This window comes from Oryctolagus cuniculus, chromosome 4 (genome assembly GCF_051225735.1).
Source record: "Oryctolagus cuniculus isolate XC-2025 breed Fujian yellow rabbit chromosome 4, ASM5122573v1, whole genome shotgun sequence".
Classification (NCBI taxonomy): Eukaryota; Metazoa; Chordata; class Mammalia; order Lagomorpha; family Leporidae; genus Oryctolagus; species Oryctolagus cuniculus.
Genome location: NC_142870.1, coordinates 89,483,803 through 89,500,865, shown reverse-complemented (window position 1 = coordinate 89,500,865; position 17,063 = coordinate 89,483,803). Strand labels below are relative to the sequence as shown.

Here is a 17,063-nt window from a genome sequence, read left to right as displayed (position 1 = left end):
GGAACCAAAAAAGCAATCACAGTGGTGTAGGATTTAAGCCAGGATGGTTGCAAAATGGGTGGAGAGGGTAAGGAAGTCTTATGTGCTCTTAGGAGGTGGCATCTATCAAAGTTTGGCAGCAAATCAGATGGGGATAGGAACTGAAGGAGATGCTGTACTGAAATATAGCTCCCTGGGATTTGTTTGAGCTACTAGATGAGGTAGAAAACATTGGGAAGTGAGGGCAGAAAACTAATTTCATTAATAGCATTTCTGTGAGTACATAAAACTGAACGTTTATACACACACATACACATAATTTATATATATAAAATTTTATATATATAAATAAAACTTTATATATATAAATAAAGCAACATACTACATGCTCCAAAAATAGTTTTAAACATTTATAATTGAATAAATTACTTGTATCTTAAAAGTCTGAGTTATAGATTCAGAAAAATCTGGCTTGGTTACCAGCATCATTTTCATAGCAATACTTAATCTTTCTGAGACACAAAATTCCTCAGTTAAAAAAGGGCCAAAGAGTGTAAAGCAATAGTATCTGCCTACCAAGAGTTGTTTAGAGGATCAAAATGTTGTAAATCAGTAAAGCCCTTTGCATACTATAATTATTACAAAATGTCAGTTGTTATTGTAACTACTACTATCAATTAAGAAGTAAATTACTACTATTAGTAATACTTTACTGTCTCCTTTTAAATATGAAGAATATTACCTATTTGCTTACAAAATATTTTACAATGTTTCCATTTGTGTTTTGTATATATGCTTGGTTTATTTCATAAATATATATTTTAAAATCTTACATAAAGTCTATATTTCTATTCATTTTCTTGTCTTTTTCATTTATAGAGTTTCCTCTCCTAATATTATTCAAATATTTTCCCATATTTTGTCTCAATGGCTTTATTTTTACTCTTTCATTTTTAATACAATAGAATTTATTTTTGTGTATGGTGTACAGAAGAGGACTCAGTTCCCATAAATTGTCAATTAGCCAATATCCTCAATTACTATATAATGCACAGTATCTATCATTCTAAATGCCACTTGGCAATACTATAAAGTTCTCATAGATAATAAAATATTCTTTCAAGTAATTTTTTTTTATTTGACAGGTAGAGTTATAGACAGTGAGAGAGACAGACAGAAAGGTCTTCTTTCATTGGTTCACCCCCCAAGTGGCTGCAACGGCCGGAGTTGCGCCGATCTGAAGCCAGGAGCCAGGTGCTTCCTCCTGGTCCCCCATGCAGTTGCAGGGGCCCAAGCACTTGGGCCATCCTTTACTGCCTTCCCGGGCCACAGCAGAGAGCTGGACTGGAAGAGGAGCAACTGGGACTAGAACCGGTGCCCATATGGGATGCCGGGGTAGCAGGCGGAGGATTAACCAAGTGAGCCACGGCGCAGGCCCTTTCAAGTAATTTAAGCATACTATACAAGTACTCACTATTACATTGTTTACAATACAGAAAAATTACATTTTTCTTAATAGTCATCAGTGAAGGACTGGCCAAAGGGTTGACCTTTGGGATACCAGCATCTGATATCCGAGGGCCTGGTTTGAGTCCCAGCTATTCTACTTTCAATCCAGCTTCCCACTAATATGTGCACTGAGAGATAGAGGATGATGGCTCAAGTACTTGGGTCCCTGTGATTCATGTGGGAGACCCAGATTGAGCTCTGGACTCCTTGCTTCACCCTGGACCAGCCCTGGCTGCTGTGGGCATTTGGGCACCAGTGGATGGAAGATCTCTTTTTCTCTGTCTTTGTCTCTCTCTGTTTCTCTGCTTTCAAATAAAATAAAAACAAAGTAAGAATAATAATGTAAAAAAGGGAGTGGCCAAATAAACTACAGTGTACCCTTACCATGGATTATCACCCAGTCATTAAATGCAGTGAGGTGGATCTACATGTACTTACATGAGAAGAGATCCACAATGTATCGTTAAGCATAAAGTAAACAAAAATAAAAACATAGTGAGAAACAGTTTTTATAGGGTTGCTATATTTTACAAAAATGAACTAATAATTATAAATAAACTAATACATATTTATGTATTCATCCAAAAAAAGCCTGGGAAGAGAGTCATATAAATTTTAGCTACATAAATGTATTTATGGGAAGTATGATGGAGTAGACATTTATGTCTTTTACTTTTTAACCATACAGACTTCTATATGTTAAAATATTTTTAAAAATTGCATCTAGTATTCTTATAATCAGGAAATAAATAAAAGGAAAAAGCCACTTTACCTGCAATGGCTTCATAGAGACCAGCTTTGTACCCTAAATACTCATACTCTTCAAATCTCTGAGGCCCCTCACACAGGGTGCGGCACTCTGCATCTTCATTGAAATATTCTCGTAGGGCTTGTTCAAAGTACTTGATAGCTACCTCAAAATCATCGGCCTCATAATGTTTAACTGCTGCACTGTAGCTCTCCTGCAAAAAAGAGAGAAAAACAAACAAACAAACAAACAAACATGTTTTCAAAGAGTAAGATGGAGGCAGCCGGGCTGGGTTTCAAACTCTTGTACTGCAGAGGGACAAAGAAGGTCTTTACTGAAGGTAAAATGTCACTTCCTTGGCTTCAAATAGTTGTAAATAAGAGGGGACTTACTGAGCTAGAAGCCTCTACAGCACCCATGGATTTCATTTGCTTTCTGAGCACACACACAAACTGTACTTGTTAAGTCGTCTGCTTGTAGGTCAGACCAGGTAACACGTGTGGTGCAACAGATGTGGATGGAAGTGCCCCCTTCACTTCAGGCCTTGCCCAGTTTAAAAAGAAGAAAACCAGGCATCTAAAATCTTACTGTTTTCCTTTGCTATCCTGATTTTGGAGGCCGCACATCAAGAATGGTGATATGGAAAATTGAAAAGTAGTTTTTTTTTTTTTTTGACAGGCAGAGTGGACAGTGAGAGAGAGAGAGACAGAGAGAAAGGTCTTTCTTTGCCGTTGGTTCACCCTCCAGTGGCCACCGCGGCCGTCGCGCTGCAACCGGTGCACCGTGCTGATCCGATGCCAGGAGCCAGGTGCTTCTCCTGGTCTCCCATGGGGTGCAGGGCCCAAGCACTTGGGCCATCCTCCACTGCACTCCCGGGCCACAGCAGAGAGCTGGCCTGGAAGAGGGACAACCGGGACAGAATCCGGCGCCCCGACCGGGACTAGAACCCAGTGTGCCGGCGCCGCAAGGCGGAGGATTAGCCTAGTAAGCCGCGGCGCCGGCTTTTTTTTTCTTTTTTTAACATGTGATTTCAAGGAACACTTCATCTAAAGAGTTATATGATGTTTTAGAAGCTCAGTTTGAAAAGCACAGATACTGGCTTCCACTCCTAGGTGTGAAATAAATACTCTGGAGAGGAGCTAAACCTCCGAATGTACTACCGATATTTGTACGATGTTGTAGTTTTCCCATATTGCACCAATTTTATTTTTCTCTCAATTTTTGAAGTTTTTGTGTTTTTAGTTTTTCTAATGTTTAAATTTTCATTAAATCTTTAAAAACAGTTTCTCCTAGTTTTTTTTTTTTCAATTCTGATAATTTTAATATTCTACTTGGGAACTCTGAAATTACAAAGATGCTACTGGAAGTTTAGAATCAAGTTGAGATCTCATTCACAGAAATTGACCATGAGTCAGGTGAAACTTAAGAGCACTTAGCTCCCTGCAGTAAGGGCAAGGGGCAGCAGAGCTCACCAGGTGTGCTTTGGCTTCCCGGTCTGTCATCTGGAATGCTTCAACACCAGCCATCATCCTATAATTTTCGATGTTCTGCTGCATTTCCATATGTTCGGGGTTGGCCATGAAAAATGTGTGGGCTGCTTCCATTGCCTTGTCCAGCTGGTTAAGCTAGAGAGCGAAAGAGAGAGAGGAGCAAATGAAAATAATTATTTCTAAACTAGGTTCAGAGAAGTACAGATCAGTCCAAAGCCTCAGAAGGTGAAAGCATCAAGACCAGAATTCTAGTTCACACTCACTATGATATAACAGGGTACTTCCAACAGTTTGTGGGAAAATGAAATTAAAAGATAAGTTTATTGTGGTGCAAAAAATTGTGAAATCCTTGCATAGTATTTTTCAAAATACACTTTAAAATTATTTATTTTTCATTTTATTTGAAAGGTAGAGGGAAAGAGAGCAGAGAGAGAGGTGGATAGAGATTTTCCAAATGCTTGTAGTAACCAGGGCTGGGCTAAGCCAAAATCTGAAACCTAGAACCCAATCCAGGTCTCCTATGTGAGTGGCAGGGACCCCACATTTCAGCCATCATCTGATGCTATCCAGGGTGTGTATTAGCAAGAAGATGGTTGGAAGCGGAGTACCTGGGACTGGAACCAGAAACTCCAATGTGAGATACAGCTATCCCAAACAGCATCCCCACAAGACACACTACTATGAACTTTTGAAGACCTCACTACACCCATATGAGAGACCAGGAAAAAGCACCTGGCTCCTGGCTTTGAATTGGCACAACTCTGGCCATAGGATTGGTATTCTTAGTAATAGCATTTCCATCAGTTTTTTGAAGGCATGTAGTGGTATTCTATCTTACATTAAATGGCTTTGAGTATATTTGCTTCACTCCCAGTAGAGCAGTCCATGGATAGGGATTTAATTTGCATCTACTATCCATGATGTTTATGATTTCTCTAAGAAAAGAATGAATTAACTTGTAAGAAATGCAACTTTTATAAATAAATCAAAAAGAATATTACATGTGTGTGTGCCTCATAAACTAAATGGTGCTAAAAGGATGCCAGTTAAATAAAAACATCTCTGAAGTCATCATTCTATTTATTTATTTATTTATTTATTTTTTGACAGGCAGAGTGGACAGTGAGAGAGAGAGAGAGACAGAGAAAGGTCTTCCTTTGCTGTTGGTTCACCCTCCAGTGGCCGCCACGGCCGGCGCACTGCGGCCGGCGTACCGCGTTGATCCGATGCCAGGAGCCAGGTGCTTCTCCTGGTCTCCCATGGGGTGCAGGGTCCAAGGACTTGGGCCATCCTCCACTGCACTCCCGGGCCACAGCAGAGAGCTGGCCTGGAAGAGGGGCAACCGGGACAGAATCCGGCGCCCCGACCGGGACTAGAACCCAGTGTGCCGGCGCCGCAAGGCGGAGGATTAGCCTAGTGAGCTGTGGTGCCGGCCTGAAGTCATCATTCTTATTACAGTTTCCAAATCTGATTATCACAGAGGAATGTGACTCTGCAGCTGTTGAAACTGTCAATCGATTTTTAAAGAATTTCTTTAGGTTTATTTTAATTGAAAGGGAGAGAGAGGGAGAGGGAGAGGGGGAGGGAGGGAGAGGGAGAGGGAGAGGGAGAGAGAGAGAGAGAGAGAGATGAATGAAAGATGGAGAGATCTTGTATCCTCTGGTTTACTCCCCAGAGGTCCCTAACATCTAGGGCTGGGCCAGGCTGAAGCCAGGAGCCTGCAACTATGTTCAGATCTCCCACGTGAGTGGTAAGAACCCAAGTAATTGATCCATCATCTACTGCCTCACAGGGTACTCATTAGTACCTCACAGGGTACTCATTAGAACCTGGATAAGAAGCAGGGTAGCTGGAACTCAAGTCATTCACTCCAACATGGGACAGGGCATCCCCAGTAGCAATTTAACTGCTGTAGCACATACCCACCCCTGTTGACCAGTGTTGATAAGCTCGTTCTCTTTTCTTGAATTTGCAACATCGGCTTTTTTCTTATGTGGTGCATTCTATCTCTATAGCCCAGGATTAAACATAGTATTGTCTTCCCCAGTGTAAATGCACAGGAAATCCCATTACTTAAGGAGATACCATTACTTAGTACAATAAAAGTTCTTCATGACCTGGCCCTGGCTTTTAAATTGCTGTAAATCTCTTCAGGAAACTACAATTGATTGCCAGAGTCTATAAAACAGACCCGCGTTTTAACTAGAAGCTTAATATATTTGTACTCCTTTTTGAAATTAAATCCACACATCTGAAATGAGCATGTGTATACTACATTTATTATGAGAACTTTCAAGTACTAGGATTCAGGAAAGGGAGGATATACACACTTCTCCATTGAAGCAAACCAAAAGCAAACTGCATGTAAAGGGTCCAAACTAAGACCTGCTAAAGACATAGCACAGGACAGGGCACCAAGTGTGAAAGTAATTATGCGTTTAGAAAAGTAAAACACAAAATGAAGAACAACTGAGGAAAGGAGAATGATTTGATAGGAAGATGGTATCAAACTCTTTAAGGTAGGCCATTGCCCCATTGAGAAGTCAGAAATACCAGCAAGAAATGCCTGTCAGAAATACTGGGTCATTTCATCTCAGACTGTGAAGAACTAAGGCAAACATTTTCTCCTGCCAGCCCAGAAGCAATGATGGTACGTGGCAGTCACGCTGCATGGAAAAAGAAATGAACACTGACTAAGTCAACACCCTGCTAACATTCAGAAGTTACGCTGTCATGAGCTGGTGAGTGGATGAGGCTCTTCTGACATACAAATAATTTTCCATAGTTAGTAATAAAGGAAGCATTTCCAAAGCACACATTGACTATTCAGAAATTTTCAGTAGCTATCCACTGACCACAAAAGAAATTTCAGACACTCTGCAGAGTGACATTCAAGAACTGCAGGCTTTGGCTCTAATCTTTGTAGCGTAACTTCTTCCTATCAATTTCATTTGCCCCAGCCAAATGAAATTCTGCAAGTTTTACAAATTACTATCCCTCCCAATTCAGGAAAACACAAATAGGCCCAATATTCCAGTAATACCCACATTCTTTTAGTTGTTCATTGATTTATTCAGTGAGTACTTTGTACCAAGTCCATGCCAGATATGGTAATAATGAAGAGGAATACTTATATGGACTAGACAAGCAAAGTCCATGCTTTCTGGATGTTTACTTTTTGTCAAAGGGGACAAGTCTCAAGTAAAGAAATAATTAATGAAAATAATTTCCGAGTGGGCTAAGTACTGTGAGGGAGTAAATGAATAAACCACATTGTGAGCACTGGCTGCAGTTGGAGTAGAAGGAGAATGCCTTTAGGTAAGTAAGTCAAGGAAGATGTTTCTGCAAGGTAATTTTTAAACTGAGACCCAAAAGTTAAGGAGCCAGGCATGAACTCAACAGGAGGAGAGCATTCCAGGCAAAAGAAAGTCAAAGTGGAAAGGCCCTGAAGTGGAAAAACTGGTGTACTTTAAAAACAAAGCAATGACGAAAGAGAGAGATTTGAGAAGCTGTTGGTGAAAGATCACTGGCAGCCTATGGTTTAGAATTTGAATGCCATTCTTTTTATTTCTTTTTAAAGATTTACTTTATTTGGAGGCAGAGTTACAGAGAGAGAAAGAGAGAGATCTTCTATCCGCTGGTTCACTCCCCAATTGCCCACAACAGCTGGAGCTACGCCATTCTGAAACCAGGAGCCAGAAGCTTTTTCTGGGTCTCCCACATGGGTGCAGGGGCCCAAGCACTTGGGCCATCTTCTACTGCTTTCCCAGGTCAAAGCAGAGAATTGGAATGGAAGTGGAACAGCCCGGACTTGAACTGGCACCCATATAGGATTCCAGCCCTGCAGGCGGCGGCTTTACCCACTAAGCAACAGCACTGGCCAATGAATGTCATTCTTAGTGGAAGAGAAAATCATTACAGAATTTTAAGGAGGAGACTGGCACTGTGGTGTAGAGGGTACAGCTACACCTGTTGTGCCAGCATCCCATATGGGCTCCGGTTCGAGTCCTGGCTCTCTTCTTCCCATCCAGCTCTCTGATAAGGCCTGGGAAAGCAGTGGAAGATGGCCCAAGTGCTTGGGCCCCTGCACCCACATGGGAGACCAGGAAGAAGCTCCTGGCTCCTGGCTTTAGATCGTCACATCTCTGGATGTTGCAGCCATCTGAGAAGTGAACCATCAGATAGAAGACCTTTCTCTCTGTCTCTCCTTCTCTCTGTTTGAACTCAATCTCTCAAATAAATAAATAAATAAATCTTTAAAAAAAAAAGAATTTTAAGGAGGATATGACCAGATCTGATATGCATTTTTGAATGATCATTCAGACTATCATGTGGGAATCTTTGTATCTTTGTAGCAATCAGGAGAGAACTGTCCTAATTCAGAGAGAATTTGTCATATTGCAAAATACAAACAGGATAGCCTAGGTTGGACACTTCTTTTTTTCTTTACTCTCCCCTCCATTTCTTATTTTTTTTTAATTTATTTGAAAAGCAGAGTTACAGAGAGGCAGAGGCAGAGGCAGTGAGAGAGAGAGAGAGAGAGAGAGAGAGAGTGTGTCTTCCATCTGCTGGTTCACTCCCCAAATGGCTGCCATGGCCAGAGCTGGACCCTTCTGAAGCCAGGAGCCTGGAACTTCTTCCTGGTCTCCTCCACAGCTGCAGGGGCCCAAGGACTGGGCCATTTTCCACTGCTTTCCCAGGCCACAAGAGAGCGCTGGATTGGAAATGGAGCAGCTGGGACTCGATCTGGCACCCATATGGGATGCTGGCACTGCAGGCAGCGGTTTTACCTGCCATGCCACAGCACAGCCCCCTCCTCCATTTTTTTTTTGCTTCTTTATTTTGTACAGCCTTGCTTTCCCAGTGTTTAACATAGAAGGCACAAATATATAACAAAAGGAAAAAAAATCGAGACTTTCCAAACATATTTAGGAAAAATATACAAATTCCAAGTATAAAGCACAAAAATTTGAAGACGAAATTGAGAACAGCTTGTAAGACATGTGCAGTAAAGGAAAGGAGCTTACTCTAAAGCACATTAAAACATGTAAAGCTCACTGTGCACTTTGGAAGCAGAACATTTGGCATCACTTTTTAATCTCTGTACACAGTAAAACATCAAGTCTAAAATAAGCAATTTCCACTCTTTCCCTTAAACGTCAACATTTTCAATAAAGAAGGGAATTATTGCTTCTCTACAGAGAATGTTGGGAATTTGTCCTAATGTTGGGAGTTTGTCCAATATCATGCACTACATTTAATGAGGTACTATATTCTTGCCTTGGTTCTTCACATAAGTTTTGCAATGTTGCAAATTTGGGCATTTTTAACCCCATATGGAATTTCTTACCAAATGACAAGGTTGTAAGTAGATACTGAAGACACTCTGTTTCTAAATCATGGAGTTGGTTTGTTTTTTTTTTTTTAGTGCTAGCTAGTGATATAAGCACACTAGCTATAGAGAAACGGAATCATCAGATGTTATCATGTACAGCACACCTAACGCTGATAATTCATGAGCTAAAATCAGTCTTCCTTTTCCAGAACCTTCTGCAAAAACTTCATGGGAAATGTGCATGCTTTATTATTAGTAGTAGAGAGAGAGACATGGAGTCGCAGGGAGAGAAAGAGAGAATGCTAGACACAGAGAACTGCCATCCATTGGTCCATTTCCCAAATGCTAGCAATAACTAAAAAGCCCACATCTCCCATGTGTGGTACAAATCCAACTACTTGAGCCAATACTGGCTGCTGCCCAAGGTCTGCATTGATAAGAAGCTGGAACTGGGAGCTGGAGCTATAAATCAAACATAGGCTCTCCAACATGGGAAGTAGGCATCTTAACTGCTATGCTAAATGCCTCCTTTTGGATTATCTTTTGATTTATTCTTTCCACAAACTTTTTGAAGTAACCTAGTGTGTGTGTGTGTGTGTGTGTGTGTGTGTATCTCAGTATTAGTGACATCATATTCACTTACAAATGTCTCCAAATTGTTTCAATAATTTTCAACTCAAGCTAATTTTCTTTTACAAAACCAAGGAAGCAAATAAGTAAGTTTTAATTGAATAGTACATTAAAGAATGTCCTTTAAAAAACATTTTATTTGAGGGAAGACAGAGACCAACAGAGCTCCCATCTGTTGGTTCACTTCCCAAATGCCCACAACATATGCTAAGAACTCAGTCCAAGTCTCCCACATGGGTAGCAGGGACACAACTGTTTCAACCATCATTGGCTGCCTTCCAGAGTACACAGTAGCAGGAAGCTAGAATTGAGAACAGAACCATAACTTAAACCCAGGCACTCTGCCACAGGTGGTGATAGGCATCCCAACCAGCATCTTTACAGCTAGGCCAAATGTCTGCCCCTAAAACAACATACTTAAAATAGGAGCCGGCATTGCAGCATGGTCGGTAAAGCCACTGCCTGAGATGCCAGCATCCCATATGGATGCTGGTTCATGTCCTGGTTATTCCAGTTCCAATCCAGCTCCCTGCCAATGGCTTGGGACAAGCAGCAGAAGATGACCCAAGTGTTTGGGCCCCTGCCATCCACGTGGGAAACACAGATGAAGCTCTTTGCTTCTGGTTTCAGCCTGGCCCAGTGCTGGCTGTTGTGGTCATCTGGGAGAAGAAGCAGCAGATGGAAGGTCTCCCTCTTTTTCTTTCTCTCCCTCTTTCTCTAACTCTTACTTTCTTTTTTTTTTTTTATAAAGATTTACTTATGTATTTATTTGAAAGTCAGAGTTACACAGAGAGAAGGAGAGGCACAGAGAGAGAGAGAGAGAGAGAGAGGTCTTCCATCTGCTGGTTCACTCCCCAATTCGCCACAACAGCTGGAGCTGTGCTGATCTGAAGTCAAGAGCAAGGAGCTTCTTCCTGGTCTCCCATGTTGGTGCAGGTGACCAGACCTGGGCCATCTTCTATTGCTTTCCCAGGCCATAACAGAGAGCTGGATCGGAAGTGGGGCAACTGGGACTTGAACCGGTGCTCAAATGGGGTGCCAGCACTAGAGGCAACGGCTTTACCTGTTATGCCACAGCACTGGTCCCTTTAACTCTTACTTTAAAAAAAAAATCTTTTTTTAAAAAAGAATAATCTTAACATTTAAAAAAATGATAAAATTTTGAAACAAAATTTGGAAAACTGTTTGACCTACTGTATTAAATTATTTAGATTATAGTCTCTCAAATATAAACACCAGATTGTTTAGTGAGAATTCAAGCTTATTGTGGGAAATTTGTAAGCATTTCCTACCATAAAATGGAGTCATATGTTAGAGGATAAAAAAATACCTAAATGAAAAAACAACTGTGTTTTATTTCACAATTGGCAGTTTTACCATTTTTAGTGTTAGCATAATATACAAAAAATTCAAGTTTGAAAGTACTTTCACAACTCAGTAATAGAAAATAATAGTTTCTCATCATAAATTTATAAAATTAATCTTAGCATACAGTGGCAATATACTAGGTATTTGCATGATGTTGTATTTTTTGCCTTAACTCCTAAAAACCTCAGAACTAAATTTTATCTTATTTTCAGCTACCATGTTATGTTAGGTTTCCAGTATATCAAATGAAACTAGTTTTTCTTTTTTTGAATATTTATTTATTTATTTGAAAGGCAGAGTTGCAGAGAGAACGGGAAAGGCAGAGAGAGAGAGAGAGAAAGAGAAAGAGAGAGAGCTTCCATTTGCTGGTTCACTCCCCAAATGGCCGCAATGGCCAGAGCTAGGCCAGGTCAAAGCCAGAAGCCAAGAGCTTCTTCTGGGTCTCCTACGTGAATTCAAAGACTCAAGCATTTGGGCCATCTTCTGCTGCTTTTCCAGGCCATTAGCAGGGAGCTAGATCAGAAGTGCAGCAACCGGGAATCGAACTGGTACCATATGGGATGCCTGCGTCAAAGGCAGTGGCTTAACCTTCTATGCCACATTGCTGGCCCTACCTTTTTTTCTTTATGCTTGCTTGCTTGTTTTTATTTCCATTGAAAAGTCTAATAACACAAATAATTACTCAATGTCCTTTTGGAAAGAGGAAAGGTACAATTACTGAAAAGATGGGCTATCATTGTGGCCCAGCAGCATAAGCAGCACTTTACTCTCCATCCTATATTGGAGTGCCAGTTGAGTTCTGGCTGTGCTGGTTCTCAGCCAGCATTTCTGCTAATGCACCTGGGAGGGCAGTGGATAATGGCACAAGTTCTTGGCCACCTTTCACCCATGTGGGAGACCCAGATGGAGTTCCTAGATCCTAGTTCCAACTGGGCCGAGTCCTGGCTGTTATCATTTGTGTAGTGAACCAGCGGATGGAAGACATCTTTCTCTCCCCAACTCCCTTTTATCTCTCTTTCTCTGTGTCTCCCTCTTTCACTCTCACTGTGTTGCTCTGCCTTTCAAAGAAAGAAAGAAATCTTAAAATAAATAAATAAAATTAAAATAAATACCTGAAGAGTAAGGGAAATTTCTCAAAATTATATTTGTTTATTACATCTCATGGTACAATGTTTAGATATCTTCACATGTAAAGAACACTTAGTAGATAAGCTAGGTGTCCTTATTAATGGAGAAAGTAAGCTTATCTTTTTATCTTTGGAATGTTAGTCTTATATGTAGTCATGGTTATAAGTAAATATTTAAAGCTTCCAAAGTGTGATTTGCTGAAGAATAAATGGGAAAGGGCATTTTTAAAGTGTAACATTCCCTCTATGGAGTATGTTGGAAAGGAAGATTATGTCTTTTCAAAATACTTTCTTTTGCCTAACTGCTTAGGCTTTTTCCTGCTATTTCCTATGGCCCTGAGCCTGATTAATAGGCTCCTGTTCTTTCTAAACACTCTGGTGAAGTTTTAATCTGATGTTTATATCTTCACGTTAAACACTGAGGGTGAATAGCCCCTGCCAAAAGAGGCTAGCCTGATGAGCTCATAGCAACAGAAGATTCCATCAGCTAGCTTCGAGTAGACGTTTTCTTATCTAAATAAAAACCATCTTTCTGAGAAGGGAAAACACTAAAGTGAAGAAGCAGGCTTTTAAATGTGCAATTTCAGATTAGGAACTATTTAAAAACCAAAAGCCCTAGATGTTAGAAAAAACTGCGAAGTATTAGCCAAAAATAAGTGCTTGCTTAATTGGCTCAAATCCCTCAAGCCGTCTGCATGTCGTCTAATTTCCCAAGAAAACAGCCAAAATTTGATTGCTGCTGGGAAGGAGACAAGTGCACTATCTTGGTGATGGAATGTGCTCAAATCATCTCTTCCTTGGATGAAATGAAATTAGTATGTGCGGTTTATGGGTATGTTACTGTTGTTTTTGGTTCTCAGTGCTAGGACAGGGTATGACTGAACAACCGAGCAGGCATCTTAACCTCTGCAGTGTTTGTCCAGCAGGCTCCCTTGAGGTGTCAGTAGATGACTAATGGTTACTGAAAAGTGAGCCTGGGCCAAAACCTCTCGGACATTTGCTTCCTGCTACTGTTTCTGGAAACATAGCTTTAATCCTCTTCAAAATTCTTCATAAGGTATCTGTCATTGATTTCATAATCGAGTTTTGTTGATGTCCCAGGATTGTTGTAGTCGTCACTGCTTTTGTTTAAAGAACTTGATTCATGTCAGGGATTGAAAAATCAATAGAAATCACATAGTGCTCCTCTCTGTGAACTCAGAACGAGGCTCCTCTTGTACATGATCCTCATGTTGGGGAACACAAGCTAGTTTGTCAGATTGTTACAAAGAGGGTTTACCCTTGTATATTGTTGTATAGTTTGCAAAGCATTAATACTACCAATAAAAATCAATGCAATACAATGATTGTTAAATTGAGTGTCTACTCAACAGGAATAGGAAATTCCTCAGGCAGATTGGAGATCCTACATCTATCTCTGGCTTAGGACAGATGTATTGATTGTTATTTATAAAGGCACTTTAGGACAAAAACAGTGGCTCAGAGCACCAATTGAAAATGTTTGCTGGAACAAATAGAGTTCTTTTATGAAACTTCATGGTATAAAAACAAATTTTGTCATGCTATCTGATCATTTATGTTTTTCTTTTGCCTGGTTGTCATTATGATAAATGGAGATAAAAATTGCCTTTCTCTAGTGATCCTTTAAAAAATTTCAAGCTGGCCCTCAGTTTACCAGAGCCAAAAATTAGTTCCCCAACTGCTCATTCCCAGTGCTATGTCTCTGCAGCCATTAGCAGCCAGATCCCATCCCTATCTCCAACTATACAATATTGCAATCACTTGAATTTATGTGTGGAATATGATAGCAAGATGGCAATGAGTTATGGATTTCTGTTCCTAAAATGTCCTTTGGAAATGAGAAGCAAAATAACTTAATATAGACCTAAGGCCTAGTTTTCTGACCATGAGACTATAAAAACAAATCAAAAGGTTTTTGTATGTGTATGTGTGCAATGTTTTATGAAACATTTTATGAAACAACAAAATGACCGTTACAAAAGTCTTATCATATGTAAGAAGGACTGGGAGGCCCAAAGAAGGTATCAACACATTGGTCTATTTGTTGCTTCTTCAGTGTTTCCTGAGTGGATTGCAGATGCAGGAAGTTGCCTTCGGCTGCTGAAATTTTCAAAGTGCTAGAACAATGAATTGAAAAATGCCAAGGCTTAGTGAGTTTCCACACACATGCTGTCATTACAATTTTAACATGCTTGATTCTCTTACATTTTGTGTTTACAAGCAAATTTAACATTTTACCTATCCCAAATGCTTCACTGTGAGCAATGCAAGAAAAACAAGCAAATCAAAATCTTTTCCATTTGTACCTTTATGGTAGTATAAATATGCCATGATCTTCTGTGGAATTCAAACTCTTGCTCTTCTAGGGGTAAGGAGATTTACTTCAAAAAATATTTCCAAGTACCCACTTCAGCTCATGCAAAGAAATGCACCATGGCTATAATCCAAAGGGATTTTCACTGTAAAGGCCTCTCTTGGAGGGAACATCAGGAAAAGACTAAGGTCCCTTTGGATATTTAACCCAACAAGGTCACTAATGGGTGCTCCTAACCTGCCAGGCACATGGTCTCACTAAAGAGGTGGCTTTGATGATAGAGTTCTTTCAATGTTTCATAAACTCCAGTGGCATCATATCTGCATTTTAAAAGGGTATTTCACTGCAGCAATAACCTTGAGGCTGTATAGTAAATGAAATATCCTTACCATATATACAGGTTAAATGTAAGCCCAAACATTTTCTCTGTACCTTGGCCAACAGACTATATTAGGAAGAAAACACCAGTCCATTTGAATTTCTAAGAAAGTTTAAGTTTGGGGAAAAAATTTACTTACTGACTAAACATTTAAGTAGCATCAATTCTGTTACTTTTGTGGCATTTTAATTGTTCTTATGCATGTTAACTTCCATTAAGCATAGAGAACTTGGCTTAGAAAGGCCCTTTAAATGCTATTGTTCCTCTGCTTCATTTTACAGGTGGATAAAGGAATTTCCCTGAAAATGAGTGGTGGGATTATCATTAAAACCTATAGGTTTGGTTAAAACTAATGTTGAGAATACATCCTTGGGATTTTAGTTGCCATTATTTTAAGTAGAGATGAGTTAGCACACATCTCTTTATATAACAAGTGTTTGCCGATCACCTCTGACATAGAAAGAACTGTGATAGACACCATACCTCTGAGAATACACAATAAATGCTACAAGGTCCTGATCTATTACTAAATGCAGTTTGGTTAGGACTAGAAGACACAATTAATATAAAAAACTAAGGAACTCCAGAGGAGGGTTGAGTGAGTTGGATGATTGCAATACGGTATAGTCAAAACTCAGACAATGAAATCACAAAAGTTTTTTTCTAGAAAGTAGAGGTGTAGGTCTTAAGAAACAGAAGTGTGTATATGTTTCAGATGCACTATTCTGAGCTGGCAGCCACAAGAAGGCCTGACATGGGTTCATTCCAGCAGTAATTTGGTTGACGTGGTTCTTGTGGAAGGTCTAGAGTGCGTAGTAAGGGGAAACAAGGCCTGGATCATAGGGATCATTGGACAGAAATCTAAGATGTGCTTTTTGTTTGTTCCTAGAAAGAAGAGAAGCAGATATATTTATATATCTATCTATCTAGATATGAATGTTGTCATGAGCATGCATCTTGCCTCATTCCTCATTCCAGAAATGATTTTGAAAGTAAACACTAAAACATCAGGTAGTTATAGAAGACTTCATTTATCAGCATGGGGAAGAGGGTGAGACTAGCAGCATATTATCAACTTGATGATGTCCTTTTAGTTATGGAAACATTAGCCTGGGTACTGTGGGGTTAACTGGGGGTGAGCAAAGAATGGATAGGAAGCAAAGTTAAAAAAAAAAGGGGGGGGGCTGAGCTGTGGAGCAGTAGGTTAATGCCCTGGCCTGAAGCACCAGCAACCCATATGAGCTCCAGTTCTAGTCTCAGCTGCTCCTCCTCTGATCCAGCTCTCTGTTATGACCTGGGATAGCAGTAGAAGATGGCCCAAGTCCTTGGGCCCCTGTACCCATGTGTAAGACCTGGAAGTTCCTGGCTTTTTGATCAGCATAGCTCTGGCTGTTGCAGCCATCTGGAGAGTGAACCAGTGGATGGAAGACCTCTCTCTCTGTATCTACCTCTCTCTGTAACTCTGTCTTTCAAATACATAAAATAAATCTTAAAAAAAAATCAAAGTCTTTGGAAAATCATCATAACTCCATTTCTCACATAAAGGAGAGGAAACACATTGGGCAAGAGAATTGTAAGGTTAAGGACATCTTTAAAATTTCAAAATCAGTCAACCAGGAATGTGGTGCTAACAATAATCACAATCAATATTCTTTCAGGTGATTACAAATTTGATTGTGAGCAACAGAAAATTATCATTTCATGTTGATATAGGTTGCATTTTATATGATGGTAAGGCTTCAAAAGAAATACATCTTAGCAGTGAAGAGCTTTGACTGGAAGTCTGATTGAGTAGGTGCTGGCAAGCATTCACTTGAGACAAACTTGAGGTCTTTGGCCTAGAGGAAGCAAGAGAAGAGTTTTCAATATTAAGGAGCAATACATTACTACTAATGAGACAGATCAGCCCAAAATTACAGAAACAAAGTACGTTTTGGTGTTAGTAGCCAACCCTTATCTTGCTAAGAAGTGTATTCCCTGGATAAGACTTTATGGTAAATCCTTTCAATGTTAATTTAAAAAATAAGATAAATCATATTAAGAGGTAAATGTATTTTTTAAGATTTATTTTATTTGAAAGTCAGAATTACAGAGAAGGAAGAAGAGACAGAGAGAGAGAGATTTTCCATCTGCTGGTTACTCCCCAAATGGCTGCAACACCTG

At 39.9% G+C, this 17,063-nt stretch overlaps 1 protein-coding gene across 1 annotated transcript in view; it reads right to left on the bottom strand.

Annotated features, from left to right (window-relative positions):
• The window catches only part of P3H2 (prolyl 3-hydroxylase 2), a 172,068-nt gene that overhangs the window by 39,279 nt on the left and 115,726 nt on the right, over nucleotides 1-17,063 (bottom strand). The window contains exons 2-3 of the mRNA XM_002716510.6: nucleotides 3,709-3,861; nucleotides 2,261-2,450 (exon numbers count right to left, since the gene is read on the bottom strand). Of these exons, the coding sequence (XP_002716556.3) occupies nucleotides 2,261-2,450; nucleotides 3,709-3,861 (343 nt within the window). The remainder of the gene's footprint in view (nucleotides 1-2,260; nucleotides 2,451-3,708; nucleotides 3,862-17,063) is intronic.